Genomic DNA, 20,798 nt, shown 5'->3' with positions numbered 1-20,798 from the left:
TAGTCACTAGTTACACCCGGCACGATAAAACATGCTGGTTCCCACATGCAGCCTTTACCTGTCAGCAGCGCTCTTATTATGGAAAAGGCAACTTTATTGTTAGAAAAAGAAAAAGGCGTGATGTGAAATATGCGCGTCATTAGCATATTAGCCAAGTAGACTGAAACGGCCGCACACTTACGCGACTGTCGCACCACTATGTTGTTGGACACGGCGGTTCCGTGCTTGTTCCTGGCCGTGCACTGGTACACGGCCTCATAGTGCTCGGCCTTCTCCCGGCTGATGTCCACCACCAGGGTGCCGGAGTGGGGCTTCATGGTCACATTGGGGTCCTCGTCGGTGTCAAAGTGGGTCCCGTTCCGCGTCCACAAGAAGCTGAGCACAAACGTTTGTCGCCGCCGCGTCAATAATTGCTGTACGGTAGTTGACACTAAACTAACCGGAGGAGGGAGGTGGTTCGAGGCTACCGACTCAGAAGGACTAATGAAGCGCCAGCCTCCGGGAAGGGCAGCATGCGCTGAATAAAATGATCCACTGTAGATGTATGAAAGTTGGAATCTACCACAACTTCCCTCATTATACTTCAAACTAAATTTCTGGAGACTCGCTGTCACTGAGCTTTTTTTTTTTTAAAGTTGAATTTCACAGATGGGGGTTTGATCCACGCTTGGAGTCTCTGCATGCTCATTCACATCACAGACTCCTACCTGGGATGAGGGTTCCCCTTGGCCTCACAGTGGATTACGATGCTCTCTCGTGGGTCGATGATGTAATCCTTGGGGGACTGGTGAGTTATGGTCGGTGGCTGCGACACTGGAGGTGATCAGAGAGAAGGCGGCGGTTAATCGGGGCCGCGGCTTCATCGCGGAGCCTGTGACGGCTCCGCCCGCTGCATGCAGACCTGCTGTACCGCACGGCTGCCAGGCGGCCGTTTGCTGACAGACACAGAAAGCTCTCATCACGGGTGCGACGGCAAACGGGCATGCAGAGCGCAGGTACATTTCACTTTGCTGTAATGATCCGAGGCCTAATGCACTCCTCTCCGTACTGGGGAGATGACTAATGGGCCAAGACAAAACAAATTATACAAGAACTCATGCCGTTTGCAATATCACTCGATGGGAAAGCCTGCGCTGCACAAACACACGGAATGAAAACGGCAAAAAACTACATGAAGAAATCAAAGCATGCGATACAATGCAGAACACTCCAAACCACTCGCATCTGCACAGTGAACGCGCAGACCTACTTCAAACAGTCCGCGACAGACCTCACACTTCAAACTTACATTTCTCCAGAACTTTAGTGTTTTCCCCCAAGAACCAGCAATGGAACGGTGACAGTAAAGAGAACCAGACATTAGCAGGAGAAACATGCTTTCTGCAATATTTATGCCTCAGAGCAACATTTGGACAAAGCCCGTCCCCGCGTGAGGAGAACCGGCCTCCAGACCAAACATGTGGAAGGTCTACAGGAAACAATCATTCACAGCAAAACACTGTGTCTGAGCACTGAGGGAATAAAACAGGAATCTGGCAGAGACTGATTACATCAATAAATGATAGAATAATAGAAAAATAACTGCAGATTAGAAAAGTTATTTTGATGAAAATAAGGAGCAGAACCACCATATTTAAAAACCATTTAAATGAACCACTCAGTGTGTGACCTGGCGACTTACGGTCGAGTGGGACGTCCAGAGCAGAGGCGAGCTGTCCCAGCAGCACCAGCAGCACCACGGCCTCCATCCTCCTCCACTGCATCATCGCTGTGTGACGCCAAGCTCCGCCCACGAACGCGACCGCGGCCCCGTCTCCTCAGGTTCACGCCCGCAGCTGCAGGAAGAAGGAGAGAGCGAGGCGTGAGAGGGGTGAAGTGGGACAGCGAGCGCGTCCGCTAGGCGAGGACGGCGGTCTCAACGCTGCGGTGGAACAGCTGGTGACAGAGAGAGAGAGAGACACGGGGCGAGCGACGCGGGCGCTCACAGATCAATGCTCGTTGCCGTGCAGTTTGTCAGAATCTATACTTCGGATCTGGTGCACTCCAACGCCGGCTCATTCCGCCCGCGGCCACGAGGCCATTAGGCCCCGGTGCCGTATCGATCACGTCACAGGCACAGGACGCGTCACGGGACAAGACGAGGGGACCGGCCTCGCTTCCCATCTCACTCCATCAGTCTGTGTGATTGACTGGCCGGCCGAGTGGCCCCGCGGCCAGCGGATCTGCGCCGGGGTCAGATTTCAGGCCGCGTCACGTGAGGCCGGGCAGGTCTGGCATCCTCACAGACACCCTCCAGAAAGCAATCAATCCACAAGCAATTATTCCCCCGAGACAAAGCAGAACAGGCACGAACGCAAAAGCGTTGAAAGAATCACTTTCAAAGACATGAAAACCACGAGGTCTGAACTTCAGACTAATGGTATAACTGCTGAGTGAAATTAATTCTGTTTTTACTGACATTTGCTGTAAATTATTCACAGCTGTCGCCACAGAATGATCAGCGGCGCCTTTGTTTTTTAATGCGGGTGTGGGCACAGCTCGCGACTGACGGCTGAGAAGAACAGGGAAACTGGAAGGAGAACTGTCGCTTTCTGCCGTTTGAACATCTGCAGCCGGGCCTGTTTGCAGGGGACTCTCCTGCCCAAGGCATCTCTCGCCTGTTAAAATGCCACAGCTTAACTCACAGCTCACACAGACTAATTTCCTGCACAAAAAAGCGCCATCAAATGTGATATATTCATGCAGCGTTTGTGAGAAATCAAACAGAGCCCATTGAAGGTGGAGCCTTTGGGTGTGTGGGCGGGTCCGTGCTGGAGACGAGTGGTGGAAGCTGAGTCTGGGACCAGACCCAGGCTGTCGGGCCCAGGCCTGACCCTCCTCAGGGATCTGATGTCTTTCTTAGTGCCGCCCTGGAGTCACGTTCAGGACGAGCCCCAGAGCTGGTGTCTGGTGGCGTGGGAGACCGAGGCCAACATCTGCGCCCCCAGCTTCCACTCCACCTCTGGAGGACAGGGGGGGTATTAGCCGCCCAGGGCAGCTAATCACGCGCTGCGCTCACCATCATCCACACACAACTTGGGGGGGGGCAATTACATCAAGCTGCTCTACAGGCTGCAGGCAGGTGGTGCTGAACCTGTGCCGAGCTCAGAACCTGCGGCAGACTGTAGCAGGCGCGAGAGGAAAATGGGAAAAATAAAATACACCCCGAGCTCGGCAATGCACAGTTAGAACGCGACGTACAAAAAAGAAAAGCCTGTGACAGCCAGAGAATAAATGTGTTAATTATAAACGTTACGGTGAATCCCTAAAAGCCGGGTGATTCTTATCTGGAAGGGAGCCAGGGTTTCATCCAGGATTCATTTCCCAATTTAATGAGGTGTAGAAGCTCGTCTCCAGCCGGTCAGCGTGTGTGTGTGTGTGTGTGTGCATCCTGGGTGTGTGTGCTCGCGTTCACTGTGTGTGTGTGTGTGTGTGTGTGTGTGTGTGTGTGCTGTAATTATCCCTGTGAGCTGCAGTGATACGAGGCCAACCCCTAACAGCGGACTGACAGTGGAAACTGGAGAGGGGCCGTTGAGATGACGAACCAGCCACCAGGGCCTGACGCTAGCCAGTGTCTGCGCCAACAGTGAGAACAGGCTTTAAACTCGAGTATTGAGCTCCTTGTGTTCCTGGTTCCTGCTGCGCGTAATGCCAGCACCATGAACGCAAGGTAAACTGCACAGACAGAAGCCAGCCTATTTCACAGTCCAATAATTCAATGCTACACATACTCTAGAAATATCACTATTGTTGAACGCTCGCGCGCACCTCGTGCTGATGGGACCGAAAAAGCCAAAGTCAATAAAGCTTGTTTCACTGCAGGCTGCTGAGCACAGATGAAGCCACAGCGCCAAAAGCTGTCCGACAGCTGATGAAATCGAACAGGAAGTGGTCCTTTACAAAAGGGGGGGGGGGGGGGTCAGAACAGGTAGCAAAGGACCCGTTCAACAACGATTAACTGTCACAAAGTATACACGGAGCAACTCGTTTAGCTCAGTTTTTGGTCTCCACCACAGGAACATGTAACTGTAGAATAGTGTTTTAGTTGGTTAGTGGTAAAATGATTAAAAGATAATTCACACTTTTTTCTTCTTTCTTTAAAAGCCACTACAGCAGAACTAGTGGTGGTTTCGCAGCACAGGGAAAGTCTGCAATGTAAATGCCAGTCAGGACCGTGGAGAGAACACTGAGCCTCGCATTCAGGGCGCCTCTTCAATTACCCCCGTCTTTTCCCCAATGCCAGCTCCTTCAACATCCCAAAACTAATTGGTTTTATGCACGTCAGACATGCCACGCACTCGGCACCGGGCACAGAGGGCGCATTCACGGCGGCCGCGGGTCGGTGCACGTCTGAGCACACGGAACACGAGAACCCGAGCCCACCCAGCGCTGAGAGCAGACACCATATGCCCAACGCTACCTTCCAGCAAATATACTGACATTCTGTGTGACGAACACCGCAACAGCGACACGATAGCTGGGGTTGCGTCACCGCTGTATAGTTTTACCATCTATGATGAAAGAGCAGCCTTTCTCTCACGCCGAGCGCCGTAATTAACTCCCATAATCAGGGCTATTGATGGCTCACGCAATCAGGGGTTGGGAGCCTCGGTGCGGCCTTAATGGAGCAGCAGGGATCCCCCGCAGACGGCGGAGCGTGGGGCTCTAATGATGAGAATAGCTCAGCGCTCAGGAAGGTGGTGATGAGAAAACGGATACAGATGGAGGAGTTTATTTTCCCGAGGCCGCCGGCGGCTCCCGCTGCAGCTCAGGATGCCACTATTCATGCCCGGCCGCGTTCCCATTCCTCTGTGCTGTTCAGCGTCTACGAGGGGAGAGGGAGGTCCCTTCAAAGGCCACACAGGATAATGAGCCAGTCCTTCATTTGCTTACCAAAGCCTGAGAAGTCACGACCAGACAGGATGTGAATACAAACCAAGGTGACTGAACAGTCCCAGTAGATGCTTACACGCAAACTAATGCAGTAATACAGTTATAGCCATAACATATGAGGGTCAACATGTTATGGCTTTGACTGATACTTCTCACAGGCATTTTATGTAGAGCTGCAGGATCACAATAGGAATTCCACGGACCGGCTTCAGCACGCTCGCCATAATCTCCTCATTAGCTTTTATAATTGGGAACCATATGCAAATAATTGGTGTGCTTAACATATGAATTGGGGGCTTGTTGTTTGGGAGAAGACCCAGCAGTTCAAAAACATGGCGAGGCCCTTTTATCTGCACTGTAGAACGGCAGAATGAGGCCCCTTCACCTGTGAATGTGCTGTTTTCTTGCTGGAAAACCAGGCTCTAGTAGAGAAATGGGGATATTTAAGATCAATTGTTAATCCGCTTTTTAAGATTTGTCTCTTGAAGGTGTCTCATGTTATGAAATCAAGCTTGCAGGAGCCCTTTAAACATGTGTTGCTCCAGTTATCAATCTACCATTAGTGCTAATGCGCGTCTGAAACGACTGAAGCGTGTCCGGGTATTAGTCTGGTCCTCCTTCCTCAGACGCCGGCGCATCGGCATGCACCGCGCTCCTTCCTCCCCTCACGCCTAGAGCTCCCTGGGATCCGCTCGCTGTCGGCCCTCGGCCCAAACGCTGATCGCTGCCAGGCCTCCTCGTCAGCATGCAGCCACCGTAGGAGCAGCACCGCCGGGCGGAAAGACGGCGTGGAGAAAATACCTGCCTTCATCTCACCAATGCTAAATATAACGGTGAGTCACGTCCTCGCACGGCGGCAGCACTCATAACGGCGAGGGACGCATTCCCTCTCACCCCTTAGGAGAAATTAGAGGTCTCTTGACCTTTTACTGCCTCGCGCTGCGGCAAATGCTACAAATCATTAGTTAGTAAAATAAGAGTGACAGCAAGGCCACGGAAAGTTAAGTCCCCAGAGCCTGTTTGTGCACCTGACTCGTGCAGCAGCTCATTACCCGAGAATTAAGTACGTCGAGAGAAGCTCTCATTAAAATGAGATCGCGAGGCAGCGCGACGCTCAATGAGCAACTCAGAAGCTGAACTTGACCTTCGTTTCAGAGCTGATCCACAGTAGCTGCTGCTTAAAGGAAGATGCTCGTGCACGTGTGTGAAATCACTTAAATGCATCTGCATATGCAGCCTCCTCATTGTTTATGAGCTGCTGAGACAACGCAGGACATTCACATGCCGTCAGAGGCCGATTATCGTGAGCAGATGCAGGAGAACGGGAGACACGCAATGACTAGCTAACCGCTCAGAGGTCTGTACAACACACAGTCGCAGACACGTAGCGGCTTTGTGAAAGCAATCAACAACCAGCCGTCATCAACCCTCCTGACTTCCATACGCCGCGCTGCATGTGGCCTCAGCAGCCGTTCAATTGGCTCCCGGAGCCCCAAAGTTCAGCTAATGCTGCAAAATGTGTTACAGTTAAATATAGAGACTCTTCATGCACTTCTCAGCAGAGCAAAGCCACTCAATAACGCACTCTAAAAGGCCACTCCGTATCCATGGCAATGCTCCGTGCTCTCCCATCGCCATGCCGACAGAAAGATGTCAACCCTCTCATTAAACACGGGCAAATGAAAAAGCGACGCAGACAAAGAGGCCGAGGCCCGATTGTGGTTTGAGGAGAGAGCTTGGAGAGGGGAACTGTACGCTGAGCATCTGCTGAAGCCCCGCATAAAAACAGTCTCAACCTCCTCAGAGCTCCACAAAGGAGGCGTGATTAGAATCTCAGTTTGCCGTCGCGTCTGCACCGGATGGCTTACTACACATGTGAAGGGGTCTCTCAAGATGGGGCCAATATCTGGAGTTTGCTTTAAGCTTAGGCTGCAACAAAAAGGGGCCTGTGTGAGACAGTCAGAGCAGGAAACGTTCACAACAGACGCGCACAAAAAGGCGGCAGCTGCTCTTTGTGGCAGATGAATCCCCGTGGGCCGTGTCAGCGGCGCGAACACAGAGGAAGCGCTCGCCGCGAGTCAACCGTGGACGCGAGCGGGCCTTTTCTAGAAACGTGAATGTGCTGATGCGGCGCAGGCACAGGCGCGCAGGCGGGTCGTCCGGGGCCGGCGGCGCTTTGCATGCGGCCGCTCAGCCTGGAGAGAAATCCGCTGACAACGTATGATGATAGAGCGCCAACACTGACTGTGCAGCGCAACAATTACCACCGACGACGGCGCGAACTGCAATTGACCGGAGGGAAAGTAGCAGGTGGATGGAGGCAGCTCTGCAGCCAAAACAGCTCCAATTCAACAAAGGATTTCATATAAATGAGTACAATACACTCACTGGCCACAGGTAGAGTGCATTCCAATACAATACAGCAATTCATTCTACTTTTACGTATTCCAATATGAAATAAGAGGATTACAGAAGGAAACATAATTCATCCTAAGAAACAATGGAAGAGCTGTATATTACAGTACCAAGGCACCACTAAACATCCACCCATCTATTATCTTAACAGCTTTTCCTGTAAAGTGCTGGAGCCAACCCCAGTCGCCAGTGGAGAGAGAGGCTCGGTCGCCCGTCCATCACACAGCTAACAATAGCAGTCCTAGAGGTGGGACCGCATCCTGGACCGAGTGATGGACCGTCCGGAGATAACACAGCATCAGGATGTGAAACCGTAAGCACCACCTCTACGCTCACAGAGCGCCTCAACAGGCCTCCTCCTCCACTCCACCTGTGTCTGTGAAAGGTCAGCGCCCCCCCCCTCCACCCACAGCTCCCACTCCCCACTCCCAGTGCCAGGAAACTCCATCAAAGAGGGGCTTCAGGCCTCTCAAAACCCGCCATTGTCTCCGGAGGCTTCCCCACACCGCGGCCCGTCCATATGTAACACTGTAAGAGGAGTTGCTCATTACTTCCCCGTCCCGGCTTCCACTTTGTCTCCTTTGTGCCGCTGACAGAAGAATCGAGTTGCCCGGGCCGGCAGATAAAGGCGAGTGGCGTTGTAGAGGCGAAGGAGGAGGAAACCAAGTAAGAAAAGAGCTTCGTGTTCAGGCGTGGACGGGAACAAGGCCCACGGAGGGCGTCGGACGCGGACCCCGGTCCTGTGGCATCGCACGGTACACGCCGTCACCTGGCGCGTCACCGCAAGAGCCGGCATCTGTTTAAAGTGTCACAACTTGCCGAGTATTGACTGATAGACACACCACAATGTGTGTGAATGTCAGAGCCATCCATTAGCACATAAAGGAGGCACTATGTAGCTCTTTCTCTCTCTCTCTCTCTCTCACAGCCTCCTCAGCTCTATTCAGATACTGCAGGTGAATACAAATCATTTCCCCTCCGCTGCCTCCCAAAAGGACTCACCATCCAATTTCAGACACAAAGGACACAAACAATAGTTCTTTCAAAGTGTGAGAAAATCAAATCATGCTCTTTTTTAATGACACAAGACGCACTCAGAGGTTAAACCTTACAAAACGCTGAAGCAAAAATGGTTTTAATTGATTTTTTCCCCCTAATGAAGGTTGAACGGTTCAAATATGCTCTACCTTAAAAGTTCATAAAAAAACTGTTTACAATATGTTTAATTTTTGATTATTCATCAATCATCATTTATTTCCTAATGAAGTGGTGTAATGAAAATGACATTCTTGCATATCTACCCATCCCATATGTGTTTACTTACTGTATTATGATCATTTTAATAGACTCATATTCTTATGCCTGAATAGAGCAGCGTGTGCGTCACCTCAGGCATTCACAGCACTTTCCTGTTATGATGCCCATGAGTGCAGAGGATCCTGGGTTCTTTCAAACTCTGTTGCAGAGGGGTCTGTCTTTCCAGTCTTCACTGTGTGTTTTAACTTTCAGGAAACAGAATAATCCTGGATTCTTCCAGGATTCAGTCAGTTTCACAATCCGTTTATTTCCTGACAACTTCAGACCTACAATTAGCGGTGAACAAATGCAGAAACAGAGACGCGGCGGATGCTACAATGTTGCCTTCTCCATTAGCATAGAACAGCTGAATTATACACAGTATCACTCAAGTCAAATGATCAAACAGAAAATCCCCCGACGCATGCAGAAGCGCTGCTTAATATGAGAATAACGTGTGTGTTTGTGCCAGCTGCACTCATCCAAGCGCTCTTCCAGCCAAGTGTGAATGAGCTTTGATTACATAGGCCTGAGCTGGCCACGCCGTTCCACTAGTCAGGTTTTCATATGCTAAACTCCACAAACAACTCAAAGAGGACAATTCATCACAGATAGGCCTGAGTAAACACCTTTCACTGTATTTGAATTAAAGAGCTGCGCTCTGCGTTTTCGTTTGAAATCTCCCCCTGCAAAGAATTTGATCTAATTAAATTCTGCGGCTGAGCAACGTGTGATATTTTAGCTATAAATGAAATACCACGGGGACAGAGAGACAACACGTCCCTTTAGGGAGTGGAAGTATTTCAGTTAGGGAGTAATTGGGTGACCCTGTTTTCTTTTATGAATGTAACAGGGAATTTTAAAGATTAAAGCACAAGGCAAAAGCCCCTGGTGGCGACTGCTGGCGCTTCACTGAGGCTCAGTGCGAGTAGCTGCTGTATGTGTCCGTCTCATGGGCCCAGATGACTGAAATGTCAGCTAATGAGTATTAATGATTGACACGGAGGACTTGGCTTCCTCATAAAGGAGGTCCTTGATGTGCCATAAAGCCGCTACAAGTTGACGACGTGGCGTGAAAGCATATCAGGGAATTTAGGAAGTGAAGGATTCCTGGTGGTAACGTTGAGAAATGTCCCTGTTTCATATTTGCTCTGAGTCCGTCGGCGCTCGGTGGCTTTTGCCCAGCGGGGCCCGCGGCTCAGGAAAAGCTCTCCATCCTCACACATCATCCGGCCCCTTCAGGAATAATGGCTTCGACGAGATCCGCTCCATCAGCGCTCGCCTGTCAGACCGCGGTTCCGGAGGAAACATTTTCCCCATTTACAGTAACACTAACAGTGGGAGCGACTTCCGCTAACAGCCTCTGTCCCGTGTCTGTGTTTAGACGGGGCCGTGGGCTGAGTGCTGCCCGATGCCTGAGTAAACCTGTGCTGGAGATGGAGCGCGCCTCCGCTGCAGGTACGGGAAAGGTCAGGACGGGGGGTCGGAGCGGCCCGACCGCACGAGCAGCGCGACCCGCCTCCAGGGAAGGATGCCGCGCTTCAGTTTGTTGGAGCGCGCGGGGTTAAAAAGGACAGAAGAACGAATTAGGTCTAAAACAGATAGCGTCTCTGCAGGGACCGCGCTCCCTCCTCCATCGTATCCACACATGAAGGATGAATAAGTGCAGTTTAAGGTCACCTACATGCGGCAGAAACATTAAACAGTGTTGAGTTCCGCTGATACAGTATCAGATGTTGTGCACGTTGACACACAATAAACTATTCCTGGAGAAATGCTAGCGATACTGCTGTTTTTCGTGCTCCAACATGTCGAGGAGCCTCTTGTGTGAAGCAGATTTTCGTGGCGATAAAGGCGGGTCTTGTTTAGCCTGAAGGCACATCGCAGCGGCGGAGACGCGGGTTCAACGCTGTCCGTACCCGTCCGCTCCTTCTCACGAACAGGTCTGAATACGCGAAAGCACCTGAAGGTGATGAGAGGCGTAGAAACAGGCAGAACGTCTGTTGGTTTAAGCTGAATGGAAGCGTAGCCGCTCAACATGGTGATAAAAGGATAGAAAAAACAACCGACTGTATTCACAGATGCACAAACGTGCATAATTTCAGCCCTGTTGAAAATCAACAACCAAAAAAAAAAAAAAAAACAGCAGTGTGGAAATTCATTCTAGAAATAAAAAAAGCAGAGGCTAGGTTTTATTTACCGAGCGGCAAAAATCCCCAAACAAAGTCTGTCCATGTTGAGCGCGCTCACAAACACAGCGTTCGCGGTTCCTTTGCTCCGCTCCTCGCGCTCGACTGGCTCAACTCCCATTAGAAGTGTCTCGCATGCAGGTGAGTGAGGGGTTACATCTAAATTCAGCCATTTGTATTCCAGCACAACGCCCAGGGAGCAGGTTGTTGATAGTGATGAGCAGATGGACTTGGCCTTGAACCAGGACCCAGAGCCTCACACACACACACACACACACACACACACACACACACACACACACACACACACACACACACACACACACACACACACACACACACACTCGCACACACACACACTCGCACACACACACACGAGCACACACGAGCACACACACACACACGAGCAGCAAAGGTAGAACAGGCCTGAAGGAAGGTGCAGATGGAAGCAGGAAAAACGAGGGCGAGGATGGAGACGCGGCGTCGCTCCCTCAGACTCCAGGCTGTCGGCGTGTCCGTCGAAGCCCACTTTCTCCCTGGAAGATGGAGGAGAGCGGAGGTCCCTCAGGACGGGCTTCTTTCACATCACTCAGCCTCTTACTCCGCCTCTCCGCCTTTGTCTCCGTCCATTCATCTGTTTGTTTGTTCACGTCTTCTGTCCGACGCTTTCCGCGTCTTCCGTCACCTCCCTGTCGCTGCTTGTCAAACGAGCACTGAGGTCCTGGAAGAAGCGGCCGCCGCTCCGTCACGTCCGGCCCCCGGCCTCTTTCTCACAGTGGCTCGGTTTAAACACGCCGCGCTCAGAGACCCCCCACGGAGCGGCTGGTGGGGACGGGAGGGGGTTGTGTTCATTAAAAGTCGGGGCGCTAACAGAGTCCATCCTGTGAAGCAGCACGTAACAGATGGCTTCGATCCCGAGAGTCTGGAGTTCACGGCGGTGCCTCGACCTCCAGGCCACATGTTCGCTTCTATTCGCTTTCAAGAACCACTAAATATTTGGTTGTATATCATCGGATGCGCACGCGTCAGAGGGTGGTGGACGCTGGCATCTTCCCCGGCCCCGCTCTGCCAGGCCTGTGCGGCCATCTGCGCTCCTCCGCGCATGTTTCAGCAGCTTCAATCACCTCCGGTCCGATCACACGAGGCGCCGGAACGAGGTCCGGTGGCGCCGTGGTCTAAAAACGGCCCGGCTTGTGCATTTGTTTGCATTGTCTGTCCAATAGGGCCACTGGTATAATGAAAGAGTCACTTCCATTTTAAATCCAATGTGCTGGAGTTAAAAGTGGAAAATGCACCAATGGAAGCATCGGATGCAGCCGTTTCATCTGGGGCCTTTATTGTGAACTATACGTGCAGAGACACTCATCAGGCCAACTTTGATATGTTTCCCGTCCACCTGGCATCGACACAAACAGGCACCAACAACAATAGCAAAGTCCCTGAATGCCACATGACAGAAACCAGTGAAAGGCAGCGGTTTGAAGGTAAACAGAAACCTCTGCGGCCTTCTATTGTAGCGCCCGGGACGCGAATGCCGCGGCCCACAATGGCCCTTTCATGCCCGAGTGTGTTTCAAAGTGCGGCTCCTACGTGTGGCCTTCCATGACTCATGGAAACCGTAGACTCAGCCCCTCCGACAACAGGCCGTCACAGGAGGGAGACGGGGAAGTGAGCGCCCCCCCCCCCCAACACAGCACCGCACCAGCAGCGGAGGCAGACGAGTCCCTGGGCTCCGCGCTCGGATCCCGTCCTCTCGTCACGCTTCGCTGGGCGGTGGACACACATCACACCGCGTCATCTCAAGCCACAGAGCATTAGATCAACTCCCGCTGAGTCGCAAGCACACTTTCTTCCCCCCCGGAACGAAGGGATGAGCTAAAGGTCACGAGGGTCACCTTCTAAACCCCTGTTTAACCTGCCAGTCAAGTCTCTGGGCGCTAATGCACGCGGAGCCTTTTTAGTTCTTAATTGCGCCTCGGCCATTAAAGGGCTTTTCTGCCTCTGCACGCTTTTTGATGTCACAGTGGCACTGAGCACAAATTGGGCTCTAAGTGCTATCTGCTGCATCAACGCCTGCCGTCCGAGCGGTGGGCGAGGATGAGAGGGCGTGTTACCGTGACAACCGTAAGCGCCGCGCAGAGCGGGACACCGGAGCCCTCGGCGTTTTGTTGCTTTCTCTCCCCTGGCAAAAGAAAAAGAGAGCGAGCGGTGGCCTTTGCCTGGCGGACGGAACAAAGCAGCGGAAGACGGGCCGAGCTGGTCCGGTCGGGTCCACGTTAACACACTGGCAGCGTCACAGACGCAGACATTTGGTCCGCAGACGTTCGCCAGGCACAGCACACAGGCCGACATCTGTGCAGCAGGGAGAAAAACAAGAGTTTCCAACTCACCAGAGAAAGTCCCGTCCTCGCGCCGCTCCTCCTCGCTGCTGATTACAGCCTTCTCCTCCCTCCGTGCGTTTCTTGCGTCTGCTCGAAGAGAACAAGCGAAATTCAGCATTCATTATTCAGATTTCCCCGCGACTTTGAGGCGAGCAGATTGGAAAACCCAATCCTCCGTCCTCGCGAGGGACCAACAAGCAGCGGTGAATTTGACTGCGTTTGGTTTTATTCTAATCTGCTGAATCCTGTTCATATTGGACGCGTCCCGCTCTGTCGCACCCCCACCCCCCGAAACGCTCGGCCTTGTGGAAGCAGAGACCCTCTAAAAGGCGCCAGCGATGATCTCCGAGTGCGTTGACTCACTTAAAACATTCCCGACTGCGACAGGTTTTGGGGGAGAGGAGGAAAGCAAACATCCAAGCTGTGTAAACCGGCGTGTGGACATGGATTTTCAAAGGCTGGAGTGTGTAATCCAAAGTGATAGACACAAAACCCAGTGGCTGAGAGCCGGGGGAGAGGAGCATCTCCTCCTCCTGCCTCGTCTCATTTTGTTGATCTTTTCTCTCCCCCGTCTCTCGCTCGCCCGTCTCTCTCTCGCTCGCCCCTTCCTCGCTGCCACCCTCACTCACGTCCTCCTGTCTTCATCCCGCTCGGCGCCGGCTTCGTTTGCCTCACACCTCCAGCGTTACCTCCCGCTCTCCCACCTGCCATAACCAATACCCCCCCTCCTTCCTCCCTCCTCTCACTTCATCGCCTCCTTGTTTCTGCCTCAGCGGTTCTCCAGCCTTTGGGCCGGGATCCCACGCAGAGGCGGAAAATCCGCTGAAGCACGGCATTCAAAACACTGATATCAAGACGTTTGTCAATGCACGTCTAGGGATGAACTGTGATTTCTATGAGGTCACAGTGAAGATGCCTCTCTCCACGTGACTCCTGCTTCTTTCCTCCACCTCCTGCTGTGACGCGTGTCAGTACGTGTGTCTGGGCATATTTTCAACTGGAGATATGTTTCAACAAATGTTTTCTCAAAAAGTGAATATACGACATGTTGAAGCAGAGAGAGAGGATGTGAGGGTGTGTTACCATGGCAACCATACGCCCCGACCTGACTTGACAGCTCCTCGTAGTGGAAACACGAAACCCTGACATTTGAACAGACGAAGGCCTCAGACCGAAGTCGTTCAGATCTCTCAGGTCTCTCTTCTCCTCAACCGTCATTATCATAAGCGTAACTTTATTTCATTTCATTTCCATCCCCTCCTCTCCTTTCACAATAAACACGGGCACACCAAGCAGAATCGATGGGCGAAGTGATGGAAGGAGCCAATCCAATTTGCTCTCAGCGAGGCCTCATCGACGGCCGCCGCCGTTTCCACGCCGTCCAATACGAACGCTGGCTCCTCCGCAGGTTTACATTAAATCTGCCTGACGCAATCACACACGCTGCTTCTTCAAGTCCTTGTCTCTCAAGAGCCGGATTTCATTGCAATATCCAAAGTGTGATTCTGCACGTCCCCGTAGTATCGGCTTGTTTTCCACGCGATTAGTTCAGACTCTGCTACAATTTGCAGACGCTGAAATCGCTGGCACCGAACACGGAGATATTGCTCCATACAGAATATCACACCAGAAACCCCGGTCTTCCCACGGGACTGAGTTTCAAAGGATCTTGACCCAGATTTTAAAAAAACACCGACACGCATCTATTCTCTGGCAGAACCTCATCATATTACTGCTGACACCGGCGCTGACGCCACACCTGAACACACCACCGCCGATCTGCCATCCTCGCGTTCAGATCCTGTATTTTGACTTTACAGGAACACGCTTTATCAAATCCCGCCTCTCTCTACTGGGACTAAATCAGGGCAAAACATGAGGCAACGGCCCAGATCTATGAATAAAACAAGACGATGACCTTTCAGCATCCTGTTTGACTGAGCTAAACGGCTGATCCCATCAAAAGCAGCCTCCCACCAAGACGTCGAGCCAGCGACCCGGCCACCCCACCACCCCACCTCCACCCCCAGGAACCAAAGAGCCCAGTCCAGCTCCGCTGCCATGGTGATGGGCAGAGGGACGGACGGACGGACGGCTGAAACTGTAAACAGCCGGAGATGGGATGGCGACAGAGAGCAGCACAGAACTACAACACTCACTGCATCTCCCAACGATAGAAAAAAATAAATCAACGAGCAAACAGACAATGAGTTTAGAATCTGTTCCAATAGGGATTTAAGGTTCCTCCTGCTCCGAGAGTAAATTCATCCATTCATGTTTTATTGCACCGTAATCACTGTGACATGACATATTAACAAAAGCATGTGCAAAAGAGGATAAAACCTGTGAAGCACACGTTGAGAATTCTTACTTAACTTTATAGGGAGTTCAAAATAAAAAATACAAGTAAACATGAAAAAATATTTGCTATTAAATAATGCAGATGCGCTGCATTTAGTCCAGTTACAAAGTTGATTATGTTCAGACAAACACGTTGCACGCTGTATGAATAAACCAGTGCACAGGTTAAAGAGGAACGCTTCGCTGCACATGACGCCCGATAGCGAGGTCTCACATCTCTAACGAGTGTCTGCTGGTTTTCTCCTCGGGGCCGCGATGTTTAGCGCCTGTGACGGGAGAAGACTCAGCGCCGCAGCCTGTGGGTTTAATTTTAGACTCCTTCCTAATGAGGGGGAGCGAGCGTGGCTGCGGACGGAGCGACCGTCCCACAAACAATTAGAGCCGGAACGCGCGCTGGCTTTGCCTGTGACGCATTTACATTAGGGGCACAGGCGCTTCTATTGGCGCCACGACGAAGACGGGCTGAGACTCAGCAGAGTCAACAGCAGAATATGTGCTGGAAGTACAAAATATATATAAGAGCTGGTCTCTGCAGAACGTTTTATATCATTTATCATTTTTTTATATGATTTCGTTTTAGATCATTTAAACCAAACTGCTCGTTAAACTGAGCCTGAAAAGTTTGTGGTTCTAAGTTCTAAAAGTTTTATATCATCGAGAGCGGTTTTAACACACAAAAAAAGAGAAAATCCAGCCAAATGATCACCTTCCTCCTCCTCCAACAGGTAGATGAGCAGCACCAACAGCACAGGGAGTACGTCACCTTGCGATGTGAAAGCATCAGGTGGAGAACTTCCCCTCGGCGCGTGCGTCCGTCACTCGGGTCTCATAATCCCACTGGCTGCGTCCTCCTCCATGCGTCTGCAGTGACTGACACACAGCGAAGCCCGAGGAGCCCATTCCCTCACAGCGATCACCCCCCGGCCCTGCTCCTCCTCCTCCCACGTCCCTCCCCCGGCCCCCCTCCCAGTGGGATTAAAACAACCTTTTGTCTCTCTACAATAGGGGTTAAACATTTCCTGGTATCACATGAACGCTGAAAAAGTTACCGCGCGGCTTTTTAGCCACGTTTGGCCGAGTCTCATATGAGATGAGCCGTCTGATGCAGGATGGAGCCGTAACGCAGTTTGTCAGGGCATAAAAGCTGAGCCGCGGCAGTTCTCGCAGGTTAAATCAAACGGCGCACTGAGAGCTAAAATAACTGTCAGCCGCACTGACTGTGCATGAGTCAATGCAGGTTTGTAGTTCAATAGCGGGTGGAGGTGGAGAACCGGCAGCGCGGTGATGCAAATAAAGGAAAGCGCCTGGAGGCTCACGCTAAAGACTTCCTTTCTCATACAGCGCTCACCTACACTCAGCAGATGTCCCCTGCAATCTAATCTAGTCCACTCAGAAAGGGGGCGGCTTATTTATTGCCGACTCCTCGCCGGCATTATTGCGACCTGCTTTAAAAGAATAGACGTGGTAAAAAAAAAAAAAAAAAAAAAAAAAGGTCTTTTGGTGTGTGTTAGCTATGGTTCCAGAGGCAACAAAGACAGGAGCTGCCCTTTGAAAAGAGTCACTATTCTCTAGTCCGGTCCTAAATAATGCTCCGCTCGCTACAAAAGCACAGAAATGTAACACAATACACCTCAAAGGACATTGTCCATTAAAGTGAACAATGATTTCAACTCAATCAGCCCAGAAAACAAAAGCATCCTTTCACATCCTTCATTCATTGCTGGGCTGGAATTCAACTAATTGCAATTACTTGGGTCATTACAAAAAGAGAGAGTGATAATAAAGTCTACAACTTTGATTTCACAGGTGATGCTCATGTTTCAGACTAAAGCAAGTGATGCATTCACGCAAACCTCCCCTCAAAGTTGAAGCTGAAGCCTTTTAAGAGCAGACAGTGGCAGAGCAGCTTCCTGTGGTCTCTGACACACCCTGATCCAGCAGGACTCTCTTTACTTCAGTGGCTCCACAACGCGGTCCCCGTTCAACGTCCACCCGCTTACAACAAAGCAGCCGCCTCCGCATCAGAGCGTCGGTGGTGGTCAACACACGTGAAACCTGAGCTCCGGAATTCGGCCTTCATCGGCTAATGAGCGGCTTGGGTCGATCCCCGCGTGGACGTAACTCAGCGCGCTGGGCTTTCTCAGCAGGCGACGCCGCGGCATGAGAAGGCGGTAATTTAAAAAATGTATCATAAATAATAGCATTGACCGTGGCGGACGTCTGTGAGGGGGATGATGGATAGCAGAGAGGTGTATGGATTATGGTATGAAATGAGTGAAAGGGCCATATTTCATGGGGAGGAGGGCGTGATTGACCAAGTCTAATGGGCATTATTTCTGCACACTGACTCCGTTGAGCAGAGACACTGGGCGATCCCAGTCGGCCCATTGCTCCCGCAAACTCACACTGGGACAGGACCGGCACCCTCCCTGCTCTTTGTCACAACACCAATGGAAGAACAATATTTCAATAGCAACTTTTTTCAGAACAAAGTTTCTGCTGCAGAACTGCTCCCGCCTAACTAGAACTGCACACTGTCTGTGTGTGTGTGTGTGTGTGTGTGTGTGTGTGTGTGTGTGTGTGTGTAGCCGCACGCACTCGTCTGCCAGTGGGTGTTCATGGCAAGGACTCCTTTTGAGTTTCCCATTCAGAAATGTGAATGGGAGTGAAATATGATTGGTTCAGGCAGAGAATAAAGGCCCGGGTTCACAAGGCTATCGAGGCAGGATAGGGGACACTCCAAATACTTCAGTGCCGTCAGGAAAGAATGAGAAGCCGTGTAGGAGGATTCCGGCCTCTTAAGTTTTGCTTCTTACAAGTCATTTTCCAAACTGGTTTGTGCGGATCCTCGCAGGATTATCGCCTTATGTCACATTTGCTGCTCTCATCAAAGTTAAAAAGGTTTGAAGGTGATTCTTGAAGCCACACATCACTTCATCCACGTCGGCATCAGTTTCATCATAACTGTTAACACAATAACGCACTGTTGCCACACAGAAATGATCATACTGTACCATGAGGCCGACTGTCACAGGAGCCACGAGAAGGAATTTTACATTTAGAGGAAAAGATTTTCATTTCAGGGGGACAACGGCAAAAACAAAGACGACGGGGTCTTAAGGGAATTTACATTAATTACAGCAAGAGGCCCACAGGGACGGCCGTGACCTCTCCTCAGAGCTCTGAAAGTAAAAAGGATCCTGATCCCGCCCATCCACACACACACACACACACACACACACACACACACACACACACACACACACACACACACACACACACACACACACACACACACACACACACACTGATGGGGAATTGGGGAATGGTGGGACCCGTTTCCATGGTGCCATGAGGCTCACTGACAGGGCTGGAGTGTTAACATGCTCGCAGACAGAGGAGAGGATGATGGGAAGAAAGAGAAACGGAACACACACACACACACACAACACAAAGAAAGTGAAAGAGACGAGGAGATTTGCCACACAGGCAGCAGACCATCCCTGAGGTTAAGGACCTGTGGTGGCGAGCATCGTATTTCTTTTTAGCTTCACTGACACAATTCAAAACACACAATAGTGCGACTGAACAGAAGCCAGAGCAGCACTAGTAGCTGCTTTGTTCCCTTCCTCCAGTTTACAGCAGCTCTCAACAAAAAAAAAGGGAGCGAGGACACATTTCTACAAACCCCTCAGTTAATAATCTGACAGAGCGCTTTACTTCACAGTCACGATATTAAATATTAAGCGCTGTGATTCCGGTGTTTACGTCTTCATCCCCGTGCCTGTTCCTGTTTACTGAGCTCCCATTGGCCGGCTGCCTCTCAAGCGCCGGGCCCAACTGCGTGCGAACCGAAACTGGGCTAATCAAGTCAATCTGTTGGCGGCGCCGTAGTCGCCGAAGCTGTGAAATCCCTAAAAATAGATACGACATCACGACGAACAATCAGAACCATGTGATGATACGTGTTCAGACAAGTAGTAAACAAAGCAATTGTGTAATTCAACCTGTTAAACAGTGTGTGATGAACGTTAATACTGTATACGCGCCTGTGCTCTGTTGTGTTACCAGAAAAGAGCTTAAAAACACGGCAGTAATGAAACATCAGCCTCCTCGCTCCATGGGCGTAATAAACATTAGACCTCAGGAGACGTAAATGTGTTTTCTGTGGCTGTACAGAGGCGTCTCTCTGTTGTTTGCACGACCTCCCTGTACAGAGTTAATGCCTTCATTCTTCTTGGTGTCTCGTTAAATGTTGACCCATCTCATCATTTGGCCACCAGACATGGATTTAATCGGCATGTGGCTTTTCCAATGCATCAGCTGAAACAGGAACCTTCCTGCTGCCAGTGTATGTCATATATGGCATCAGTCAGTCATGTTATAATGAGGCACCGTGTGTGTGTGTGTGTGTGTGTGTGTGTGTGTGTGTGTGTGTGTGTGTGTGTGTGTGTGTGTGTGTGTGTGTAGAGCACACGCTGAGGACACGAGGGGAACCGGTCCAAGCGGGAGAGAAGAGCCCACTGAGCAGGTCTCCTCGTCTATATGCTCCACACGGTCACCAGTAAGAAGCTCATCCTCGGTCCAGTGAGCAGCACCACACACACACACGCACGCACGCACACACACACACACACACACCTACACACACACACTGAGGAGGAGACATACGCTCTCTGGGTCTCCCAGTATGTATGTGTGCCCATCCCTGTGTCCATATGCATCTACAGAAGGTGCAGGCATGTGCGCACCTCCCTCGCTTCCCCACCAGGCCCAATTTCCATCAGCCGTCTGTGTGAGAGCGTGCGATCGATGCTGCACAGGGCGAGTCATCCAGGCTGTTCATTACTGTTGGCAACACTGCAGCCATAAGCACAAACAACCTGCCCCGCTGACACGCTAGCCGCTAGCCGGGTTCAAGGCTAGGCCGACGCATCGGCCCGTCGCCTCACGAGGAGCTGCAGGTTTGGAGTCTGACCTTCAACTCCCACTCTGGATGTCATTAGTCTCACTCAGCAGACGACAGCTGAGCGTCTCCAGGAGGCGTCTTTGAAGTGCGGTTGGCGGCAGCGGGAGGGGGGCGGGATCTCCCCTCTGCACCTCCTCCATCGTCTCATCCTCTCCCACCTGTCTCCCCCGACATGGGCGGAGCCTCCCAGGACGCACGCCAGCATGATGCTGGAGCGGCACCGACCTGACAGGTCTAATAGGAGAGGGTGCCTGT

General features: G+C 51.4%; 1 protein-coding gene across 13 annotated transcripts in view; it reads right to left on the bottom strand.

Annotated features, from left to right (window-relative positions):
* LOC114856860 (neuronal cell adhesion molecule-like) overlaps positions 1-20,798 on the bottom strand; it is a 49,618-nt gene that overhangs the window by 14,807 nt on the left and 14,013 nt on the right. For 8 of the 13 annotated variants that reach the window (XM_029152673.3, XM_041071087.2, XM_055510020.1 and 5 more), the window contains exons 2-5: positions 13,223-13,300; positions 1,682-1,835; positions 708-813; positions 182-375 (exon numbers count right to left, since the gene is read on the bottom strand). In XM_029152673.3, the coding sequence (XP_029008506.1) occupies positions 182-375; positions 708-813; positions 1,682-1,766 (385 nt within the window). In that variant the 5' untranslated portion in view covers positions 1,767-1,835; positions 13,223-13,300. Of the gene's footprint in view, positions 1-181; positions 376-707; positions 814-1,288; positions 1,456-1,681; positions 1,836-13,222; positions 13,301-13,576; positions 13,775-16,280; positions 16,488-20,798 lie in introns of those variants that run through there. The other 5 variants (XM_055510014.1, XM_055510015.1, XM_055510016.1 and 2 more) reach the window with 5 other exon arrangements.

The sequence above is a fragment of the Betta splendens genome, chromosome 6, assembly GCF_900634795.4.
Source record: "Betta splendens chromosome 6, fBetSpl5.4, whole genome shotgun sequence".
Classification (NCBI taxonomy): Eukaryota; Metazoa; Chordata; class Actinopteri; order Anabantiformes; family Osphronemidae; genus Betta; species Betta splendens.
This window is presented reverse-complemented; position numbering and strand designations above follow the sequence as displayed.